Source organism: Tubulanus polymorphus, chromosome 7, assembly GCF_964204645.1.
Source record: "Tubulanus polymorphus chromosome 7, tnTubPoly1.2, whole genome shotgun sequence".
NCBI lineage: Eukaryota > Metazoa > Nemertea > Palaeonemertea > Tubulaniformes > Tubulanidae > Tubulanus > Tubulanus polymorphus.
This window is the reverse complement of record NC_134031.1, coordinates 18,793,440-18,816,818: the sequence shown is the minus strand read 5'-3', so window position 1 is coordinate 18,816,818 and position 23,379 is coordinate 18,793,440. Positions and strand designations below refer to the sequence as shown.

Below are 23,379 nucleotides of genomic sequence, written 5' to 3'. Positions count from 1 at the left end.
TTCTAGAGTTAAACCTATTTGTGGAATGGATCCCACAGAGTTCTACCGTGTTTCGAGTTGGAGTAAAACGTAGTTCTTTTAACCGAAATCTTTAACCAGATCAAACATCAGCACTGGATAAAATAGTTTCACTGATATCATCCGGATAACAATGCGAGAAATACATCTCCTGACTCTAGTTAAATATGAATGAAGGGATTTAGAAAACAACGGGCGGTTTTTCCTGAGCTTTCGCTAATTTATTGTTCTTCTTACGTATGGTTTTTTCTCTTTGCGCGGAAACAAGGAAACAACATCAACTCACGACTCGCCCGGCGAAGAGTTAAAAATTCTGTAACAGCGGTACCGGTTTCAAATCAGACAGTATTCTGACCCGACTGGCCTCGTCGGCTTCGGGATGAGTAAGGGGAACTATATACCTAGGAAACCCCGTCGAGCTCTGTCGCTGTCTCGTGCCTGTCTTACCATTCTGTAATAAGATAGTTGACTCTATAAAAGAGAAGCGATCTTAATTATTAATCCTGCGACGTTTTGTCGTGTCTATCGAAGAAGCCATTGTTCCGTGATAGTCGTCGTGAGTCGCGGTGATAAATGTTCGGAACCTGCGCCGAATTCAAATCGCGTTAGAACAACCTCAATTACGACACGGATATTTCTCCAGTATTTGATGCTCGATTTTGGGCTGTCGCGCGCCAATGATCGCTCCTCAAAGCGATTTATATCAATTTTTCAGAAAGTACCTCGTTTGATGTCTGGCGCCGTCGTGAATTTTTTATGCGATGTACAATGAAATAACATAGAGAACGTCTTATTGTCTTTACAGAGTGTCGTCGTTATTGAGCCGTGAACTGATCGGAATTTGAGTCGAGGTTTCTCAGAGGATCAAGGTAAGTTGATAAGACAAAGTTTATAGAACTAGGTATGATATATCGGCGTAGTTCACGAATCTGATACGATGACCCTTTCGAACTTGACGGTTGTACGTAACTATCTCTCCGCCATTTTCACATGAGTCTAACACGTGACATGCAAACCTCTCCACTCTATACGTTTTAAATAGTTCAACAATTCTGTATAAAAAATTCAACAACTATCATTTTCAAATTCTTCATGAATTCATCGTATTTTCGTGTGGCGGCCATTGGTCGCACTAATTACGAAATCTGGTAGGCGATTGATTAATGTATTCGGTACAACAGTTTGTTCATCCTCTGATCAAAGGAAGAAATATCGGTAAATTCAGTCATTTTACATCTATAAAAACGGCTGCGGGGCATTTTTTCTATATTTGAAAGAAGTTTCCTGCATTTTCGGTTAGAACTCGAAGCATTGATTTGCACTGAGAGAGATGTTTTAATCAACCCTGTCGTACGTATAAATAGCCGTATTCATATTGATTTTCTTTGTTCTAAAGTAAATTTTCTTCATTCTATCAATTGATTAGAAAGTCTTGATTAGCATTAAATCCATATTCAACATTACACCTGACATTTATGTATATGTGTGTATGGTTTTTATGGACCTTCCCACTTCCTCGCCCCTACCTGACCCAACATCCATTCCCTCAACCCTGCTGGACCTGTGACCGATTCCTCGCCCCCTACCTGACCCAAGATCCATTCCCTCAACCCTGCTGGACCTGTGACCCATTCCTCGCCCCCTACCTGACCCAAGATCTATTCCCTCAACCCTGCTGGATCTGTGACCCATTCCTCGCCCCCTACCTGACCCAAGATCCATTCCCTCAACCCTGCTGGACCTGTGACCCATTCCTCGCCCCTACCTGACCAAAGATCCATTCCCTCAACCCTGCTGGACCTGTGACCGATTCCTCGCCCCCTACCTGACCCAAGATCCATTCCCTCAACCCTGCTGGACCTGTGACCCATTCCTCGCCCCCTACCTGACCCAAGATCTATTCCCTCAATCCTGCTGGACCTGTGACCGATTCCTCGCCCCCTACCTGACCCAAGATCCATTCCCTCAACCTTGCTGGACCTGTGACCCATTCCTCGCCCACTACCTGACCCAAGATCCATTCCCTCAACCCTGCTGGATCTGTGACCCATTCCTCGCCCCCTACCTGACCCAAGATCCATTCCCTCAACCCTGCTGGACCTGTGACCCATTCCTCGCCCCTACCTGACCAAAGATCCATTCCCTCAACCCTGCTGGACCTGTGACCGATTCCTCGCCCCTACCTGACCCAAGATACATTCCCTCAACCCTGCTGGACCTATGACCTATTCCCTCATACATACAAGACCCCTTAATCTGTCAAGTTTTGGATGACGATGGATAAGGGGTTTCAATGTGTAGATGACGTCATGACCCATCTTCTTTAACTTTCAATTCTGCTTAGATTCATTTTGTCGATGCTACATAACTTTACCTCGTCTCTACACCTGAACCAAATAGTTTATAGTTAATAGTCAAATATCGTATATAGTCTTCTTTCGTTTCGGTTGAGTAGTGATTCGAAATATCCTATCTTTCTATCATCTAAATCTCAATTGAACGTTGCTTGTGAAAAGAGGCGTTTTTGAAACACGCCGAAAAATCACCGATCATAGAAAACGGAGCTACGCTGACAACATTATATCAATAGATAAATAAAACCGCTTTTAAAACCCTCGAGTATTTTAAATGTCACCCGGGGAATATTAAATGAAAGTTCTGCCACATTTAACTTTTTAATTATCTACCGACGACGTCTTTGGATCAGGGAGGGGTTTATTATCGTCTGATCTTACCACAGCTTAAAATGGCAGTGGATCGAAGAAGACAGCCGCGACGTCTTAACTTAAGTAAAATACTTAAATTTTATAAGAATCGATTCAGACTTGAAGATTGAAATACATGACAAGTGACAATATGACTGATGAATTCTCAGTTGTCTTTTGAATGTTCGTTCCTCTGATAATGCGATGATAATTGTCAGCGGACCAAGTTCTTTGAGACAACGAAACAGCGTGTAGCGAAATGCATCAATTTTTTCCCAGGACATTTGAGTCTATTGTGCGTTATTTTCAACAAAATCGGGTATTTTCGTGTCTACTTAACGTAAAGCCTGATGGCAAACACTGAACGTCCAGTATGACGCACTGTCAGGTGCATCATGGATGTTTGTTGTATCGGTGTTTGGACTAGGCCACTCAAGGAAGAACATGTCGACCTTTGTTTAGTGTTTTCACAGTGTTGTAATGGCTATTAGAGGCGCTAGAGAAGTTTTCAGCTTGAAACTCATCAACGAGCGATTTGGAGACTAAGCTTCCAATGATTATATTCACCGCGCAAATCATCTTTCGAGTTGGACGTGTCTTTTATTTGGGCCATATTCTCGGCGGGGATTATTGTCAATCCCCTTTCGGAGGAATTCTCAATTAAGAAAATAACTTCAGGTATCTCGGGCATGTAGGGATAGGTCACGGCGAGGACTGCGGAATTATTTACCACCCCCAGTAACCAAAATTAGGAAGCAAGAAGCTTAAGATTGAAAATTCCTGTCTGATGCAATTAGATAATGATTGGGTTTGGGAATAAAGTCACCACGCCTTAATGGTCACCACACATACCAGGGTGACTTACATCTCAGTGGTCTATTGGTTAGAACGCCGGAGGGGGTACTTCGATTTAAACAACAACAAAAATCTAATTGGACCAGCCATCCAGCTATATCTGTACTTCAATTTCCGATATCAAAATCAAACCCTCTTTTTCATTCCCGATAAGTGTGGTGTGGTTGGCTGATGGGTTCATAAGTAGGGAAACACCAAATAACTTCATAGATATCAAATCGAGAAGAACAACCTACTTCAAGATAACAAGAACGCCAGCTACCGCGCTGGAGGTTCCGAGTTCGAATCCCAGCAAGCTTTCGGATCTGATTTAATCACTTCTTTTAACCGAAGCCGTCAGAATTAAACAGATGTTATAATCCCACCCGCTGTTTCACAAAATTAACTCGCTTTCCTTTTTTCAACAACAAAAAAATCATCTCTCGTCGGTTCTTTGTTTGAAATGTGATTTCACAAGTCACCTACGCTACGTTTTAATTGATTTTCCGGCCACCCGTCACTGATTCCGGGATTGAAACATCATCGATCTTAATCTATTATTTCTATTTCCAGAATTTGCGTAGCCTCGATCCGTAAAATATCATTACGTAACAAATACTCCCATCACGGATGACTTCCCCAAATACAACCTCTTGCGGTTTTAGACGCCCTTCGGCCATTGAATCCCTCCATCTGCGTTTTCATTCTTGATTGGATTTCTTCGCGCAAAAATAACTCTGTGGGATATCATCTCAAAAATAATAATAGACTTGGATAGGTTGGAGTAAAGGTCTCCGGTGAGATAGCTTTCATACCTGATGGATCGAATTGTTTTCGAAACCCTCAAATGATAGAAAGTGTAGGATAAAGATTGTCCGTAAAATATAAATATTCTATCTAAAAAAAAGTAAATATGTTGAAAAATTAATGATCGATATAATTCGAATTGAAAACTGTTTAAAGACATGAGAAAAAATATTACTCTCCAAAAACATATTTTGAAAGTCGTTAATTTTCTTTTAGAAAACGAAATGAACGAAAAAATTCTTAATGGCCAAAGCTTTCTCAAAATGTTTGAAAGGAAAATTCTTCGTTAGACTGAAAACGGAAAAAGAAATCGAAAGCATTTTATTAAAAACGAATTTCTCCCAATAAAGCGAGTTGGGAACAAAAGATAAAAACGATTATTTTGTAGCTAATCAAAGTAATTAATAACAGCGGAATAAGTTTCAAAATTGGATTGATTCGGATTATATTAACAGCCAGTCAATCGCACAAATCGATTCAGTAATTATGAGTTTTAGAAAATAAGTAATGAAATTACGCGTAAAGATATGAGCCATCTGTAGTAGGGTTTGCCGCCGGAGCGTGTGCGGCTGCGTGCGCCGCGGTGAGCAGTTCACGAGACTGTCGCCTTCTTAAAAATCGTTTCCACTCGACGGAACAATTGCTAGTTAAGTATATAATTCTATTAGTTCGTGATATTCGTGCTAGGAAGACGTGCGGGGTCTTTGTTTCGCTGTAAAGTTTTGACAGCTGGCTATAAGTTTGTGAAAATCCATTTTGAGAGAGGAACCGGAACGCTGCAGGTGCCCGGCGGCGACGTCGAGCACTTTACGCGATCCGTGACAAATCCGAGATGCACTGATTGACAATGCTCTTCTCTTTATGAGCGCGTGTTCTGTACCTGAACCTGATTTTCTGACGGAAGGAAGACCCAGTTTCATGTAGTTGTCGTGGGATAGATTCAACTCGTGGTAGCGATGAGTTCGCGTTAATCGTGTATTCTAGACTCGGCATTATGGACCCATTTCCATAGTGTCGATTAAAATTTGTATGTTTGAAGAATTCAAAATCCGTTCCCGACCGGTGTGGTGGGTTTGTAAGGGATAAATGAGCATAACATCACTGTCTCTTACTCACAATTGTAACAAGAAAACTATCTTTAAAGTTTATTGACGTCTTGACAAATAATACATTCAGTACTTAGTATTGTCGACAATAGATAATGTATTGAGAATCAATAAAGTTATTTGGATTGGAATATATCGATTATTGAATTGAATTGACCGGCAACCAGTCTGGCCCAGATATATCCTCTCAAAAATGATTATCTAAATATGAAATAATTCAACCACAATATATATCTAATCAAAAAATAAACGCCAAGTTCACAATTGTAATTGTTATTTCGAAACGCCAATATCGATATCTCTCGCGCTGTGACTTTTGTCATATTTCTGTTTTCAAAGAAATGTAGTTAGTTCCTCTTGTTTTCGTTTCAATGCTTGCTTGGCCTCACAAAGTGTACCGGAATCGATTGATCCGACTCAGTTCGGTCTCAGAATTTAGAATAAGCTTATTTCTATTAGAATTTCGGGATGAATCTTCAATATGCCCCGATGACACACTTATTTATATTAAGACAGAGGGGATATTTCCCGCTGAAGTTGAATATCCTCCCGACTCTGAATGAAACTCTCTTCAGCTCAGGTAAACTAACATCGTCTGCATGTGTTCGCCGTGACTCACGCTATTGTGTTTTTACCTGCGCGGATCTTCTCGCTAAGCAGCTTACTCTACACGGCGGACGCGGACGCGGACGCGGACGAGGGTTCGTTGTCTCTTCTTCGTGCCGAATTTACAACATAAACAACGCAGAACACAGACCTCTCTTTCTCTCGTTCACATATACAATCATGGATCCAGTTCCACAGTCGTGAGTTAGAGTTAACTCTGAGTTTCAATGTCTTAACCCAGAGTCAAATCTTTACTCAAAACTGTGGAACTGGGCCATGGGCTCTAAAACGATGAGTCCAACATACAATACACGAAAATGGGCTTATTTGCTTTCGGTCTCATTCTCAATTACTAATATGCCGATGACACTGACCTGAATTTCTTACGGAAATCGGTCGTAAATGTATCCCCGTCTTATCATGGACCATGGTTACATTGACCATATCGACAAGATACAGGATACATCACCGCCATCAACCTCCCGAATATCGGGAGATCCCCTAGAGTATTCGTAGTATAGATATCTCAATACTTAAGCCGCGGGGCCGGGATCTGCACCCGCCTTACTCGTCAAAATGAAAAGACTACTTCTAGAATGATCTCGCATTTAAAAGCTGCAGGTTCGAAGCGTCTTAGAATCTTGCCTGAAGGCCGGTTCTCAGGGCCATTAGTTTCGTTGTGACCGTGGATACCAGGCAACATCGAGAAACATTAAGTAGAAGATTATCCCAGGGATTATTATCAAAAATCTAAAAAGAAATTGGGTCAATGTAGATGATGCATATCCGCATATGAATATGAAGACATTTCGGTGAATAGATTTGTTTTAATAATGGTCGCTATGGATTCTGAGAGTAAGGAGACGATATTCGATTTCTACATTCATTTTATATCCGATGTGTGGAGCACAATAATCCTATTCTTTGCCTGAACGGTTTGAATGATTGACAGAGGGCTCCGGTTAAATCTCAACCCGACCAGTGACTTATATAACTCTCACAGGAGCCAAAAATGAAGTCACCGACCAGACGTCAATACAGAACTCTAATCTCACGAGCGAAGCGTAATTGGATCCGAAAATAATGATTTGTCGAATTTAATCCGGAAGATAAAGAGATTTTCACAACGCATAACGTTCATTAATAATTCTTTTTCATATTACTCGATGACGACTACTCGGCTGATTTTGGACCGAACCAAACGGACTCAACAATACATGATAAAATTTCACAATAAAAACAACAAAAAAATAGGTCTGAAATGTTTCCTTGAACTAGCATAGTTATAGTAATAATAATGATGATAATCTATTTTTCATTTAACTTTCTGACTATATCCTAGATAGTAGTCATCTTCAGGAATTCTGATGACTATTACGATATGTTTACAGTAAACCTAACCTTATTCTTTCTTCGCTTGCCAGGGTTTGTTCCCGCCGAAGGTCACGCCAACACAAATGGCGTGGGCTTCGGTGGGAGGCAATCAAACGCAAGCGTGGAAGCCCTATTCGGACATGCAAAATTGCTCGTAGCTCGAACATGGCCAACTTAGACTTTTGGGTACTGGGAAAAAACGAAATCATTTTCCTAATTTCCTAAGCTATTTTCCTTTAACTCGGGACTATGGTTAATGTCGGGTCGATTTTGCTGGTCCCGGTTTGTCCCGATGAGGCGGCTTTCCTGTACACGTCGAAATGGCGCGATGGTGTCGTTTTGTAAACCGTAGAACTTTTGATCACGATATAAACTCTTACATCGCATACGTATTGATTTCTGCCCGATCGATAATCATCGGAACAAATCATATTTATTAGTTCAATATCAGCGCCTTGATTATTTTCCGATTCGATAAATTTCATTCGTTTCTCCGCATCTCTACCGGTAAACTGCACACGCATGCTGAAGTTGGGCGGCTATACGCGCAACTATTTACTCCTCTAATGACAGGGCAGAGAACGCCGGCGATCATCAGTCCCAGGTCCTATTTCTACTCGCGGCACCATAGTATCTCACCCGGAAATCGTCGTGAATCGGCGCTAATTAACACCGACGCCTTATCACACGCTAACCGAATTACCCCACGCGCCGCCGGCTGCTGCGGTATGGTCACCTCGCGAAATACCGACACAAACACCTCCGTCGACCGCTGACGCAGAAACCTCTTTCGTCGATTCCGCTGAAAGCAATTTTGCGTCCGATGAAATAAAAATATACGTTGTTTGTGACGGTTGATTAGGTTACAAGTTAGTCAGGTATATGACGCTGTATAAAACCGGCAGATATAATTTAGCCGCACTTATATAAGTCTATTCGTACGTAATCAGGATTATTTGTTCTGGTAAAGGGAGGGGTTGGTGCTGTTAGCACGCAATCCCTCAACACGCGTTTATTCTATCGCTCTGAAGTCTATGCACGCCATGATTATACGAGCTGAGAGACTTATTGGAAACTGGACAAGAGATCCGTCAATAGTATTATATATGTAGATTTTCATATACATCAAACTGTGATCGTGGGTAAAGTCTAACATAATTTTTCTGGTGCATTGAAGCTACGATCGCGAATGTTCGCATTATTTAGAAATCTAGAACCATCTGAATTTAGTCTGTTGTGGCATGATGGCTCCTTACATTGACCCTCTACGGACCCCCCTCCCCCTTCTGGCAGTTTGTCTACTGGTGAATGGCTTTACGTCTAAGTTGGCAGCCTTCTAAACCAGTCCAGTAAAAAAGATTTAATGCTGTTGTGGATGGTGCTTTGCCAATAAAATCACAAAGGAACAAATTTTGATCACCATTCGTAGATTTGATAGTTTGGTTGGGCTGTTGAGGTGATCGTGAAGTTGATCAGGACGGTGTTCAAGAAGTTTTCAGTCCAATCTGTGATTGGCATCTTGAGGAAGAAGACCTTGTTTCTATCTATTTTGAACACAGATCCTAGTTTCGTGTAGGCTTCCTCTTACCAAGGCCTGCAGACAGCGAGAGGGGGGTCGTCGAATATGAATATTTGAGCTATAAGCGCGGAAAGATTTTTCGAATTCTCATCTTCTGCGTAATTTGTATACACAACTCTTACCTAACAGAGCGCCTGAATATCAGTTTTAGGTTTTTGTTTATGAAGTGAAGCGCGCAAAGTTTTTCTAAACATTTTACATTGTCTGTAGGGATGAAACTTCACTGTTCGAAAACCTCTACAACTGGTAACTAGTTACTAGATAAGAAATATTGTTGCAACACCTGAAGATTAAAAAATATCCCCCCCGGTTATGCCTTCAGAATACTGATAGCGCGCAAAATAATCTCTGTATTCGCTGGAGAAACTTGTTTCGCTCCAACCATAACTGTGGATCTGAATCCGGAATCGAATTAAATGCACACAACTGGACCTGGGTTCAGAGTCAACGTAAACCCACATAACTGTGGAATTGGGTTCAGAGTCAACGTAAACCCACATAACTGTGGAACTGGGCTCAGAGTTAAATCGAATACACACGACTGTGGAACTTGGTTCAGAGTCAATGTAAACCCACATAACTGTGGAACTGGGTTCAGAGTTAAATCGAATACACACGACTGTGGAACTGGGTTCCACATCTACTTCAAGAGATCCAAAAGATACGATAAAAAACTACTCAAATCAGTTTCTAAGATCATTTTATGATCAACCGCTGATAATTATAAGATCAATGCACTGTTGATAATATCATTATACTTCGCCTCTGTATCTTCAGTCCGATTACTGCTTTTGATGTTACCCGGCTCCACACTGCGCGATGATATCCTATAATTTTCGGCCGTTAATTATATTTCGATCATCTCTCTCCGTCTCTGTGTCTGTGCATCTTGATGAAATTAGCGGGAAAATAATAATCTCTCATAAATTACTGAGATGACTCGATTAATTAGAGATATTCATAATCAGTCTCGGGGATAATTGAAAGATTGTTCGATTTGGTTCATTTGATTTTCGTTTTTTTCTCTTCCTATAAATCCGTCTCGATGAAGATTGTGATTCAGGAAAAAGTAGGGCAGAGTTCTTGGAGCATGCAGCATTCTGAGTCCAGTTGAACACTCCCGGATAATTCCATGCTTGATAGACAAGGAGTCAAATCCTTTAAGACCTGTCAAAAACCATCTTAAAATTCTATAGCCAATGTCAGCCGTATGAGTAAGTTTACCACCCTTGGACTTAAAGTCATGACTGCAACTGGGGCCCTGAGTCGTATGCCCCAGGCCCCATTAACACAGCCAAAGCGAAAATGTTAAACGCCTCCGATCAAAATGATTTCAGATCACGATTTTAGTCGAGATTTCGCATCTTTCAAGGAGAAATTTAAAGGGTTAATCTTGTTTCTAAAGCCTTTTGTTTAATATTCGAGTAGTTTTCAGCTTTGAAAAGAATATGGCGCATTCCATTCCGATAGCTGTAGCTACTAAAGTCGGCTTTTTAAACTACTTTTTACATCAAAAGACGACAACAACAGAAAACGTATAGTGTCAATCATTGCTCATTACACTCCTCGTTTACACTTTATCAACATTCTTTAAACTAAGCTTTGAAACCGAAGACACGACCCGTTCCCCGTCGTATTGGAATTAGCAGCGCGACTTAAAAAGACTTTCAATTTTTCGACCCAGGTTTTACTGATAGTGTATAGGGTAGCCGAGTGCAGAGACTCTTTGATCGAACCCGATGAAATCCATTATGATTAAGATATTTCAAAAACGCCGCGAACATCTGAAAGCATAACTTCGCCTTTTCCGGAGATAGTCACAGATAGTATTGTTATACGCGCGCAGTTTAGCGTAAACTTTAATGAATCGTGCGCTCGCTGCGTCGATTGAGATCGGCTGCTTTGATCAAAGAGAGCCTGAGTCGGAGCGAGAGCGCGGGCGCGCGTTTTTTTCTGGTTTACGTGATACGTGTTTTTGAGAGCGCGGCGACATTTCCGGCATCGTTATCCGACCGCGGCGCGCACTAATACCATTGTCTAATCTCTCGATTTCAAAGCCCGACCCCGTCGTATTGTGAGGTGCCTAATTAACAAAGCCGTCCAAAACAACTTACACCGTCGACTTATTAGACAAAGATTTGAGAATAATTGACGATATGACTAAACATTCGTTTTGTTTGATGTCTGAGGTCCTAGTAGAGCGAATCTAGTCACGGGCCTGAGTCATGAGGGATCGTTGTTGTTGTATACAATACATCGGTCTCATTATAATTGCGTAATGCCCCGAAGTAACACGAGAAAACAACATCTCTCGAAATGTGTCGGTTATTTTTTTTAAAGTTAATGAATTGTGATGATATAAATCCTAGTGTAAGAACTCGACGAAATGTTTCCTACGATGAAACCACGCACAATTAAGAGAGAAACGCAGACAAGAATGAAGTCATTTGATATTGATGAAACACTCTCCGAGTCCTCCGTGTTGTAATAATATACTACAAAATCCCACAATATAAAAGAAAAACGAGTCGAAAATGTTTACTTGAGCTACGGTAATAGTTTTCTCAACTTTTCGACTCCACCTTGGAGTAATCAGTGTGATTACTCCAAGTATCTACAGAGTCAACTCCAGGAATAAAACATCAATGAGTTTTGAATTGTAATTTGGGTTGAATTAGTGAAAATATACTTTTCTCGACATTCTAAAAAAGTATTTGGTTATTGAAAATAATATTTATGTCAACCATCGTAACAGATTTTCGCACGCCATCGCCGCGTACTCTGCTGTGTGGGCTGGGCTTTGGGCGGGTGGTCTTCTCAAGGTGATCCTCGTCTGAAAGCTTATCCCAATCGCCCACACTATTATCTCTTTCTGATGTGAATACCTTTAAAAAATCTTTGCGTTACTCGAAGCAAAATATTATTGAGAATTTGAGACGGTGAACTGATATGGCGGGCTTAATGTCGATAGATACCGTTAACGAATGAGTTTTCTTTTCTTTGAATGTCGCGATTATTTTCAACACAGACAACACCACCTCGTCAATGACGCCCACTGTACTATTTCACTTAGAAAAAAAAACTTAAATGTCGCAGTTTTAAGTAACCGATACTACGCGTCCTCGTACGACGAATGATTTCGCGTATATAATGACGTCGAATGACGCTGGGATTCACCGCCTACCTTCCCTATTCAGACTAATGCGCTTAGTCTGTCACCCCTACGCAAGCCGCTCGCGTTGAATGGACTCGTGTATTGCTTTACGTTGAGTATTCTACCGTTCTTCATTTCAGCTTTGTACGGCGCGTACAATGGACGTACCGACTAAACGCGGCCGTACCTCACATACATAAGGATTATAACTATCAATACGTACTACGCGTAGAATTTTAGAGAGAGAGATTTAAAACAACGATGGATTCAACGTCTCTTTGGATATTTTATACGGTCGTTCAAATATGGATACAGTTGTTTTTCGGAATTACAGCCCTTGACGTTTGTAAGTATTATTCAGTAGTAAATGTTGTTAGTCTTTTTTTTCAGTCAGTTTTAGTAGTCGGGCGATTGACAACCGGTACCACATTCTCAGTTTGACAGTTATTCTACGGACTGACTATTTAGCCCCGTACTATGTCTTTATATCGTATAGAAACCGCCTTATTTTCATTATAGAACCTTTATGATGATTAGATAAGACATTTGTAATGTTTTTTTTGGGTTGGTTACGTATGTTTTCAATTTGGTTTAATCTGTCACTATACCGGTTGGGCCAAAGTAACGGTCTTAATCGCATATATATCAAACCAAAGTAATATAATGGATAAAAAAGGAACTATCATTTTGATGAAAAGCTGGTTTTATACTTGGAAATTACTGTATGGAAAATGCATAACACGTACAGACAATGTGCATTTAAATGAGCAGATTTTTGATGCTCTGTTTAATAAGGTCTCTTTATCTCATTTTGAATTGAAAATTCGCAATTCGCTTTTAGGACTGGAATATTTCTCTGAGATAATTTTGTAATGATTATTTATAAACCTATTGGATCTCTGATTGAATATTTTAACAGACTTCCGCTCCATATACAAAGTACTTTTATCGGATAATATTTTGGAGTTAGAAAACTGTAAATTGAGAATGGAATACCCTATTCTCAGTATTGTCGGAGTGACACTTGCAGCACAGAACTGTGTACTGTATCCCTGCAGTATTGGAAATGTTGATGTTGATAGCTCGATGATACTGTGATGCCATCTGCACTGAGATCACAAAATCATTTTATTACGGAACAGCAGCAGTAACCACCACCAGCACCAGTCTCGCACTGCGCAGTTTTAGCCTCAGTTTGTTTTATTTGTGTCTTCGTCGTTGTAAGATGTGGTTACTGTAGCTAGGTGAAAATTTCAGGAAAGAAAAGGGGGTAAATATCGAAAATCCCACACTCGGAGATGATGAATGAATTCTGTTTTCGAACATTTTGACTAAATCCTTAATAAAAGTCATTTTTTGAAATACCAAAATACTAAATACTTGAATTGAGAGCGAGCTTACTTCAATTGTTTTAACTGAAAATGGAACATGAAGAAAGGTTGGCGTTAGGTGGCATTATCTGAATATGATATGAATAAGATAGTTTTGGAAAAAGAAATATTCTAATGAATTCTTTTAAATGAAATAAGCAAATTTATTGTTTATTCATTAAGATTTTTGAATATTTCACTCTCTCTCTCTCTCTCTCTCTCTCTCTCTCTCTCTCTCTCTCTCTCTCTCTCTCTCTCTCTCTCTCTCTCTCTCTCTCTTGTGCCTCACAGTCTTTACCTATACTAAAAGTGTATAATACATACAGTTGTACTAATTAGTAATACCAGTGTTTATAGTAAGCCATATGTTGACCAGTTGTTAGTCATTCTTAACCTTCCTCCGGGAGAGTGGGATCTCTCAGGATCGCATGGATCTCTCTATCCTGCGGGATTATCAGGTTTTACAAAGTGGTTTCTTGTTCACTCATTAGCGTAGGATATACCTTTACGGGGGGGGGGGGGGGGGGTGGGGGGGAATAGTCTAGATTTACAAGATTCGATACATGTTAGAAGAATGAGCCTTGAAAAAATTAACCTATATTTTGATCTCACTTACCAAATCTTAACCTCCATATCTATGCCATGACTTTACCCCTCAAACGATAAAATGGTGACCCCATTTTCGGTTGGCATCTCTTATCTACGTTTTCTGAGAATGAATTCGATATCGATGTCAATTTCACTAAGTGGCGATATGTTTTAGAGTCACTATATGTAATGGACCTTTGTGGAAGAAAGGTGGTCAACATTTAATTATAGTTCTCATAACAAATTGCTTTGTGCTAGATTGACCATTGTCATTAGTGCACTATAAGTATATAATCAATAGTTTGACCCATACTGTGTATCATTACACTACACAGTCCTTAAGGGGGGCTTTGTGTTCAACGGATTTGACCATTGAATCAAGGTCACCTCAACAGATTGCTTTACAACAATATGCCAAAAGTTTGTGTCCTATCCAGCCGAAATGATTACCTAATAATCGCTTTAATTATCAGGTAATTAACAGTTTTATTCTGGCAGCAATAATTACAGGATGAATCATAAACCAGACACATCAATCCTCGTTTGCTTCATATGAAAATTATTGTTCGTACGATGGACTTTGCGATTGCTTGCGTTGGTTCGTTTGATAAAACTTCGACCTGTGCTTTGAGAAGGTTATCGCTAGAGGGTCTTCTAGATACCCTGTTACCCTGTGCGATATTCAGTTTCAAAGAAATTCCAGCTCTGTAGATAAAAAATACAACAATATTTTGATAATTTAGGGAAGGACTCCCTGTGAGTCAGGAGTCAGGACTTTTTTCATATTTTCTGTCAGTTACTAAGGGTTAATGTTGCCACTTTTTCACATTAGAATCTTTTAAAATAGGAATTGAAGCTGTTGTTTATTTGATTGGTAGATTTGTTTGATGGTGCCCCTTACAAACACACCACAACTACCGGAAGCGAAAGGGGGGGTTTGTTTTGAAATCAGAAATCGAAAGTTGCATAATCAGTGGCAAAAGCTCCAGAGTTTTTTTTATTTAAATTGAAGTACATAATTTGGGTTTTATGTGGGGGGGGGGGGGGGTGTGAGATGAATAAGGATTTGGAGCGGAATATATTTAGTAGCAACATCTATATTCAGCCTATGTAAGTTTTTCTGAATCACTTGCTTTCATTATTAGTAATTTAACATATGAATTTGAATGCGTGAAATTGGTCGATCTTCGGATCTCGTAAAACGTTTTGTCGTTAGGTTAAAAATAGCATTGTTTTGTATTCGAGGAAGTGCTCAAGCTATTTGATGAATTTTAATGAGTACGTGTATAATTAAGTGTTATATCATGAGTGGCGTCGTTACGTTTAAGGGGTAGAATCTGAAGAGTGAAACCCTGGTTTGATTATGTCAGGATTAATATCTGATCAATGTGCTAAGCTATCGAACGCTATTGATGATGAGTTTGATAGGTTTAAATCCAGCCATCTGTCACAGATATAGATAGAATCATTGAATCAAATTCAGCGGTATCAATCGCTATTGATAGGGGACACTGATCGGTGTTTGTTTGTTTTAGGAACTCTTTGTGCGGTAACATGCTGTGAGGGAGACTCTGAAAATCAAATTTCTGCAATTGCTGCGATTTGGCCCCGGATCACGGCTAATGCTAGAAACAATCCCTCATATTAAGCCCATTACCTTTGAAGACTGTGGCGCTCTTTTCTGCATTAATGGATTTTTTTTAGAAATTAAGAATAAGCTGACACAATCCCCTGTCAGGGACTGTCACTGGATATGCGTTATTCCAAAATCCTGTCAGTTCTTGGTCTTAAAAAACTTGGTTTCTGTTTCTGCTTTCGACTGAGAATCAATTATGTTTTAGCCAAAACTTGTAGAACTCACTGTTATTTGTCTCACATGGCTGGACTTGTCACTAGTCGATTCAGTAGCCTATAATTACGTGACCTAAATGCATTTCACAAAATAATCTGCATCAATTTGGTCAAAATCGTGCTTTTGATTTATAGGACTCGCCGTGAGGTCAATCCCATAGCTGACCGGACAATAGCTTCAAATACCGGCCCCACACAGGCGCGACCCGTTTATCAGAAAATACAATCAACCGTTGTAACAACTTTTTCGCATTGAACGTGACAAAAAACTATGATGACTTTATTTTCCATGTAGAAAAATGTTAGACACGGTTTTAACCTTTGATTATATCGGATGAAGGCGATTTTACACGTGTTTTTAACAATAAAAAATCTACAGATTAGGCGCAGATCTAATCAGATTTTCAGGTAGGCCCGAAGCAGTCAGTTCACATAAAAAACTGTCACGTCTATCACGGAACATCAAAGATTCACAATGTTTTTATAACGCTGTTTTGAAGACGGTTTAAAACTTTGAAGACATTGAATGATGACATTTCGAACACAGGTGTTCGTTCTCAAATTTGTCATGTTTTCCTTTTTAGTCTCTTTAGTAAGCCAGACTATCGGCTAGTTAGTCCGTTCTAATTCGTTTGACCCATACCTGGAACACACCAAACCAGACCTGTCCCTTCGTGGACATTTTTAAATCTGCTGTTATCACTGGAACAGCTAGACGCAGGCACTAAACCAAGCACAGAAGAATGGTCTCTTCTTACATTTTGATCGGACCTGGAATGTTCTTTTTGGTCGGCCTATTGCTCCGCTCTATAACGGAAGGGACCAACTTGCAAATAGTTCGGAATTTCCCCCTATATGGATAATTAGTACAGACTAAATTCAGATGGTTCTAGATTTCTAAATAATGCAAACATTCGCGATCGTAGCTTCAGTTTTGGCTCTAAATGGGCCCGGGCCAAATCCTCTACATGTGATCGCGGCTTCTGTTTCCAAATCAGCGGCAATCTCGTATGCAACACTACTATGCCTATACTGAAGATGTCCTGATTAATATCTGATAATAAGTTTACATAGCTCATGAAACCCACGGCACTAAAATGAGGCTGTAATATAACAGGAGCAAGCAGAAAGTAACCAGTGTTTGTCATTCTGCGTGAGGCTATTGCTAATCTATAACCGGAATTAACAACGAACAAAAATCCGAGGCAAATTACCGTTGGATAATTAGGTTAATTAGAACTCATTATCGGTACCGGTTAATTGAGGTTTTGGAGATTAGATACTCGTGGTTTGAGCACTTACGGGATGAGTGTATTATCGCGGTTTGAAGTGCGTGGAAATCATGGGAAAGCGTCAAAATCTGCCCCGAAAAAATGGAATTTAGGAAATTGTGAAATAAGAAACGTCCCTGAGAAATGATACATAGGTTCCTTAAGCGGCGATGGTGTCACCCTGAGGAATCGGTTGGAGGTGAAAGATTACGATAGTTGAAATGTCTCATCTGGCAGGTGTGATGGGTTTGTAAATCAACCAATCAAATAGATAAACGGGACAATCAACCTTATTTCAAGATCAAAAACCCTGGCAAAGATCTACTACAGTTTCTCTGAGACTAACTAGATCATTGAACAGTTAGTGATAAGTGGGGAATTTGTGTTCTGTGAGTGGATAAACTGTGGGTATTGATGATCGATTCTACACACTGAGAAGAGAGAGGAGAGAGAGAGAGGGAGAGAGGAGAAGAGAGAGCATGATTCTCTATAATATCGAATGAGAGACAGTATTGATGTATAGTTTAGAGGTCGAGACTCAATAAACACTGATTGAATGATTTAACCGTCTGTGGTCCGTTCACGAACCTATAATCGAATAAACCTCGATGATCTCTTAATCGAGATTGACAGAGATTTCACATCGACTTATAGATTTGTGGTGCTGGACCGGATCTGGAGTGTTTCTAGGCGATATATTTTCCGATGACATGGGGGAAAAATAGATGTTAAGACGGGGCACCATTTGTGTAATCGCTGTCTAGGCGAGTATTGGAATCCCGGTGCAAATTAGCTACTCAAAATAATCTCGAAAAAGCTCAATTTGAAAATTGTTGTGTAATTCATAGCTCTGGATTCTGTCTATAAGAATCTGAAGTTACTGTAACTATATAAACTGTGCTCGCAAAGATTGTATAATTTCTGAAGCAATATATTTGAATCTGAATCTCTGCAATTCCACCAAGTCTTAATTAGTTGAGTTAGTTAATGTTCAAACTTGTGTGGAACAGGTTTGTGTATTTTTGAAGATAATCTAGACAACATCATGCTATTGATAGTGTAGTATTTTCTATTCGCGCATTTCAAGAAAAGATTTGTTTGCAGAGTTGGTTTTAAAAGCTCTAATTTGTCGAAGGGTGTGGCTTTTTTGTTTAAAAGCTTTTACTCATAGTTTTAGACTGTACCAGCGTGATGGATAACTTCTGACATTTTCATGTAAATAGGCAGTGTTGAAAATCGATTTTTTTTTCTCGCAACTTTACTCTGAAACAAAGTTCTCAATTCTCTGAGGTTGAAAGATGCGATTTCTCGAAGATCTAGAAATTTCTCAATGAAAGACTATAGGTTACCATTTGATTAATCATTTTCGCTGTTTGCACTGACAGAGCTCTGATCTCGATGATTATGAAACAATTCAGCACCAATTCAACTGATTCAATGTTCAGGGGCATTTAAAAGTAATCCAGTATTAAACAGTTGAGCAGGTATGTTTTTAGGAGTCTTTTGAATTTAGCCAGAATGGGTTCATGATGGATATAGAGCATTCCAAAGAATGGGAGCAAGAAGGGCGGGAGATAGATCGTCTGCCGAAGGTACTGAGTCCACAAGCAGAGTGTAAATTTATGACCCTTCCCGTTCATTCTGTTCAATGAGTTCGAATAAGTTCATTATTTGTTTAATCATCACAAACTCAGTTGTGACTTTGTAAAGCTTTTCATCGTCGACTATTTCCACCAGAGCCGACTGAGTTCATCGTTTCACGCGGCGATACGACGATGTACTACTACCATACGCGAGCCTCCGCGCGACCTTCAGTACGGATGAACGCTATTCTACCGGGAATTTCACATCATAATCAACTCTCGATTGTGACGGTATCGTCGTGACGGGCATTAAATTTTCAAAATGATCGAGGAGTCCATTAGTCGTTGTTTGAATCATTGTTGAAAACGACTGCACTCCCGACCAGTGACGAGTTGGTTATCGGTTTCAGAACTCGGCGCACAATAGTTCCCCGAGCTGCTCTCATATCATTGGTGATCGGATGATATTTCGAATAAACCGTTTATTGTAATATTTGGATGAATAATGCGCGGTGACCGTGACTCGATATAACGAGCTTCTCTCTCAGCTCATTGTAATCATTACATGACAGCGGCATCCAATACTGCTGATTCCACTGTCTCAGAGCTGGTATTCTGTCTCAAAGCTGATAAACTGCCTCTGAGCATGGACTCTAAAACGAATTCCATGCTCAGAGCTGGTATACTGTCTCAGAGCTGGTATTGCTTCAAGAGATGGTATTGCCTCCAGAGCTGGTATTGCCTCAAGAGATGGTATTATTGCCTTAAGAGCTGGAATTGCCTCAAGAGCTGGTATTGCATCCAGAGCTGGTATTGCTACAAGAGCTGATATACAGTCTCAGAGCTGATATTGCCTCAAGAGCTGGTATTGCCTCCAGAGCTGGTATTGCATCCAGAGCTGGTATTGCCTCCAGAGCTGGTATTGCCTCCAGAGCTGGTATTGCATCCAGAGCTGATATACTGTCTCAGAGCTGGTATTGCCTTAAGAGCTGGTATTGCCTCCAGAGCTGATATACTGTCTCAGAGCTGGTATTGCCTCAAGAGCTGGTATTGCCTTAAGAGCTGGTATTGCCTTAAGAGCTGGTATTGCCTCCAGAGCTGGTATACGGTCTCAGAGCTGGTATTGCCATATTGCCGCAAAAGCTGGAATTGCCTCAAGAGCTGATATACTGCCTCAGTGAATTTGCTATGGATCGATGGATTTAATCCTCTTTAGTTTCACTGATATGTGATACCACTGTGTATTATATGACGAGGGAGATTGAGAGACAATGAGACAAAAGCCCAACTGTTTTAAAAATGATATCAGTGAAACAGAATGAGAATCCACTGTGTTAATGCTCTGGAGGAAAAGCACTAGACTGACATATCATTACAGAGTGAGTGACAATGACTGTATGTGTTTTACAAGAGTTTTACTCAGATTTTGTCAAAAGTCTCGCAGACTCATATACGACCAAACATTGGTTCCGTTTCCGTAGTTTAGGTCTTGTAGATTTGACGCTAAATAAAATCAGCTCAGTTTTAGCTCGGTTATGTGTCGCAGACGTGAGGGAAAAAAACTCCAACTGTTAGAGACACGAAACTGTTAGATATTTGATTGGGAAAGATGTCTACGATTCTCGTGTGTATTGCTATCGTAGAAAATGACAAGAAATCAATTTTGACCAAATGCTGCCTCGGAAGACGTTTGTAAAGATTCTATTGATATATAGAGACCGGTGATCTCGATCCACCGATTCCACGCCGAGCTGCTGCTGATTTTTGTGTTTTTTAAGTCTAGTCTACTCCGCCGGTATAAAACGGCAGGTGCTGTGAAGTGTTTTCCTTCGATGCCGGTTGTATTTCTATCGGTCGGAAGGTTTGCCTAACGGAATAAAGGTTTACAGTTTCTTTCATAGTTCAGATCGATATTTTATTCATGTAATATGAAGCCAACAGCCGTTAGATAAGTTTGGATCTGATTCGATCGTTTACTTCTATATTCCTGCGCCGTGCAATTGCACAAGACTAAATGCGAAAATGGCCTTGAATCATAAGACTCCCAAGTTGTTAGATTGGTTATAGAACCAAAATAAGCTTAGACTGGTCTTAAGTTGTTAGATTGATTATAGAACCAAAATAAGCTTAGACTGGTCTTAAGTTGTTAGATTGATTATAGAACCAAAATAAGCTTAGACTGGTCTTAAGTTGTTAGATTGGTTATAGAACCAAAATAAGCTTAGACTGGTCTTAAGTTGTTAGATTGGTTATAGAACCAAAATAAGCTTAGACTGGTCTTAAGTTGTTAGATTGGTTATAGAACCAAAATAAGCTTAGACTGGTCTTAAGTTGTTAGATTGGTTATAGAACCAAAATGAGCTTCGGCTGGACTTAAGTTGTTGTTAGATTGATTGAATCAAAATGAGCTTGAACTGCTAAATCTAAGGATTCACTATTTAACCTTGGAGTGCTCAGTACTTAGCTGCAACTAACTCCTAGTTGAGTGATAAATGTCATAAGTTTGGCCAGGCCTGTGTAAAACTGTGGGGTACTCAGATTTTGATATCGGTACAGTATCTTCCCGTGAACACTGTGTGACTGTCTCTCCTGCTCTATTGTTATCACAGTCTCACTGTATTTAATGACAATGCTGATATTGATGACTACATGCTGTGAGTCTCTACTACACCTTCTGTTTATTACACTTTTTTACCGCGACGCGAGTATTGAACAAGCTGCGGGTTTTTTGTAGCAATTCGCGCAATTTTTAGCGACGCGAAAAATAATGATTAACCCTTTATTTCGATACTGCAGTCTCTGCTATTACAATTCTATTCAAGGTACAAATGTAATGCAAATGTTGTTCTAGACAATGAGGTTTGGATGTTGCTCGTTGAATCTTAAACATTTTGGCAGAAACCAGTTCCACATTGGTTTCTCCATGGGCCTAAAACACTCATGCGATCGTGGCGTTGAGCTCTGCAGTTTATAGATGTTCGACGCAGAGATCAACTGATTAATAAATAATCATATAATCAGTGAATTGAAAGATGGCCGCGTTGAGGGCGCGTTGAGGGCGCGTTGAGAGCGTGTGTCGGTTGAGGCTGTTCAGTGCAGTTTTATTGTTATAACGTGTGATTCTGAACTCATGTCTCTAGTCACTACGCGCGCTTATGAGGTTCCATCATCCGTCAAAATGGAATTATATCTCGTAAACGTGCGCGCGTTTGTAAAAGGCGTCCGGACCTACGTCAACGCGGCCGTATTTACTGAATATGCGTTGTCAGGCAATAAAGAATAATCTTTTTCAAGTACTATTGTAATTTTAATTGTATGAAATTACGAGCGAACGCGGAAGAGTTCTGAACGCTTTCCTTTCTGTACCTATCTACTGAGGACCAACCGTGGAGTAACTGACAGTTTCGGACAAATGCTATTTATCGCGTTAATTATGATGAATTTCCGTCAATTTCCACTATTTAGTGATCTCCACATTCGTCGCGATACAAGCTTCATAAATGTTATCCAGGTTCGATTGGTCGAAGATCATAGGGAACAGCGACATGCTATGTTAGGCCTTTTTTAATTATTGAGTACGGACCCACCTCCGAGAATTCAGCAAAAATAAATTTGAATTAAAAAAAAATTTCAGTCCATATTTTCATCACAATTTCTGAATTAGAAAAACAACTTTTTTTGAGAGGGTCTTCATTGCAATTACTAATCATAACTGCGGTAGTAGTTAAATCTCACGCACAATACAAAATCTACAACTGCTGCGAAAAATTCAACGGCTCAGTTTCAGGAATGCGAATGTTTTTGCTGATGAGATTCGCAGTCAAATTTACATATAATTATCGCCAGCATCGAAATGATTTCATTAGCAAATATTCATAAATTGCCTCTCATGAAGAGACACTCGGCGAGACGAGGCGTCGGCGTTGTTCGTTGGATGCACCGTTTTCGAGAGGCTCTTGTAAATCGACAATTGTTAGTTTGAGTTTTATCGGATTTTTTTAGAATAAATGAAATAATGTTACATGAACTGATGCTGGATATTTCAATTATTGTCGGCGTCGTGTGCCGTCATTATTTACTGAAACAATGACATTTTTGTCGGAATTTTTAAACCTTTGTTACGAGTTAGTTGAAAATTTACGTTTTGAAATAACGGATGATATTTAATCAATATTTTTACGGTAGCCAGTATACACTGCAGTAACAGATACCCTCAATTATGAAAGTCTAGCAGATTTGAATATTTCGAGGTTCAGACTGTTTTTGAGGTCAGTTGCATCTTGGAGTAATCTACTCTGATTACTCCAAGGTTGCATGGTCATCGCTTAGATTCCAGACCAGTCTTAGACCATAAAGTCAATGTAAGCTTTAGATTTAAGACCCTTTTTGGACTTCAGTCAACTGGGCTGTGGTATGGTAGAAATGACTCCAGTGCATCGGTCCCTCCAGTGAGACTGATCGTAAGCTGATGTGTTGACAGAAGGCCCAACTGTGTTCGGTGTTTCAAGTCACCTCACAAGCTTATGCATCTTT

At 40.0% G+C, this 23,379-nt stretch overlaps 1 protein-coding gene across 2 annotated transcripts in view; it reads left to right on the top strand.

Moving 5' to 3' along the window:
• The window catches only part of LOC141908027 (discoidin domain-containing receptor 2-like), a 94,184-nt gene that overhangs the window by 18,542 nt on the left and 52,263 nt on the right, over nucleotides 1-23,379 (top strand). For both annotated transcript variants that reach the window (XM_074797806.1, XM_074797807.1), the window contains exons 2-3: nucleotides 824-887; nucleotides 12,324-12,529. In XM_074797806.1, coding sequence (XP_074653907.1) covers nucleotides 12,445-12,529 — 85 coding nt within the window. In that variant the 5' untranslated portion in view covers nucleotides 824-887; nucleotides 12,324-12,444. The remainder of the gene's footprint in view (nucleotides 1-823; nucleotides 888-12,323; nucleotides 12,530-23,379) is intronic.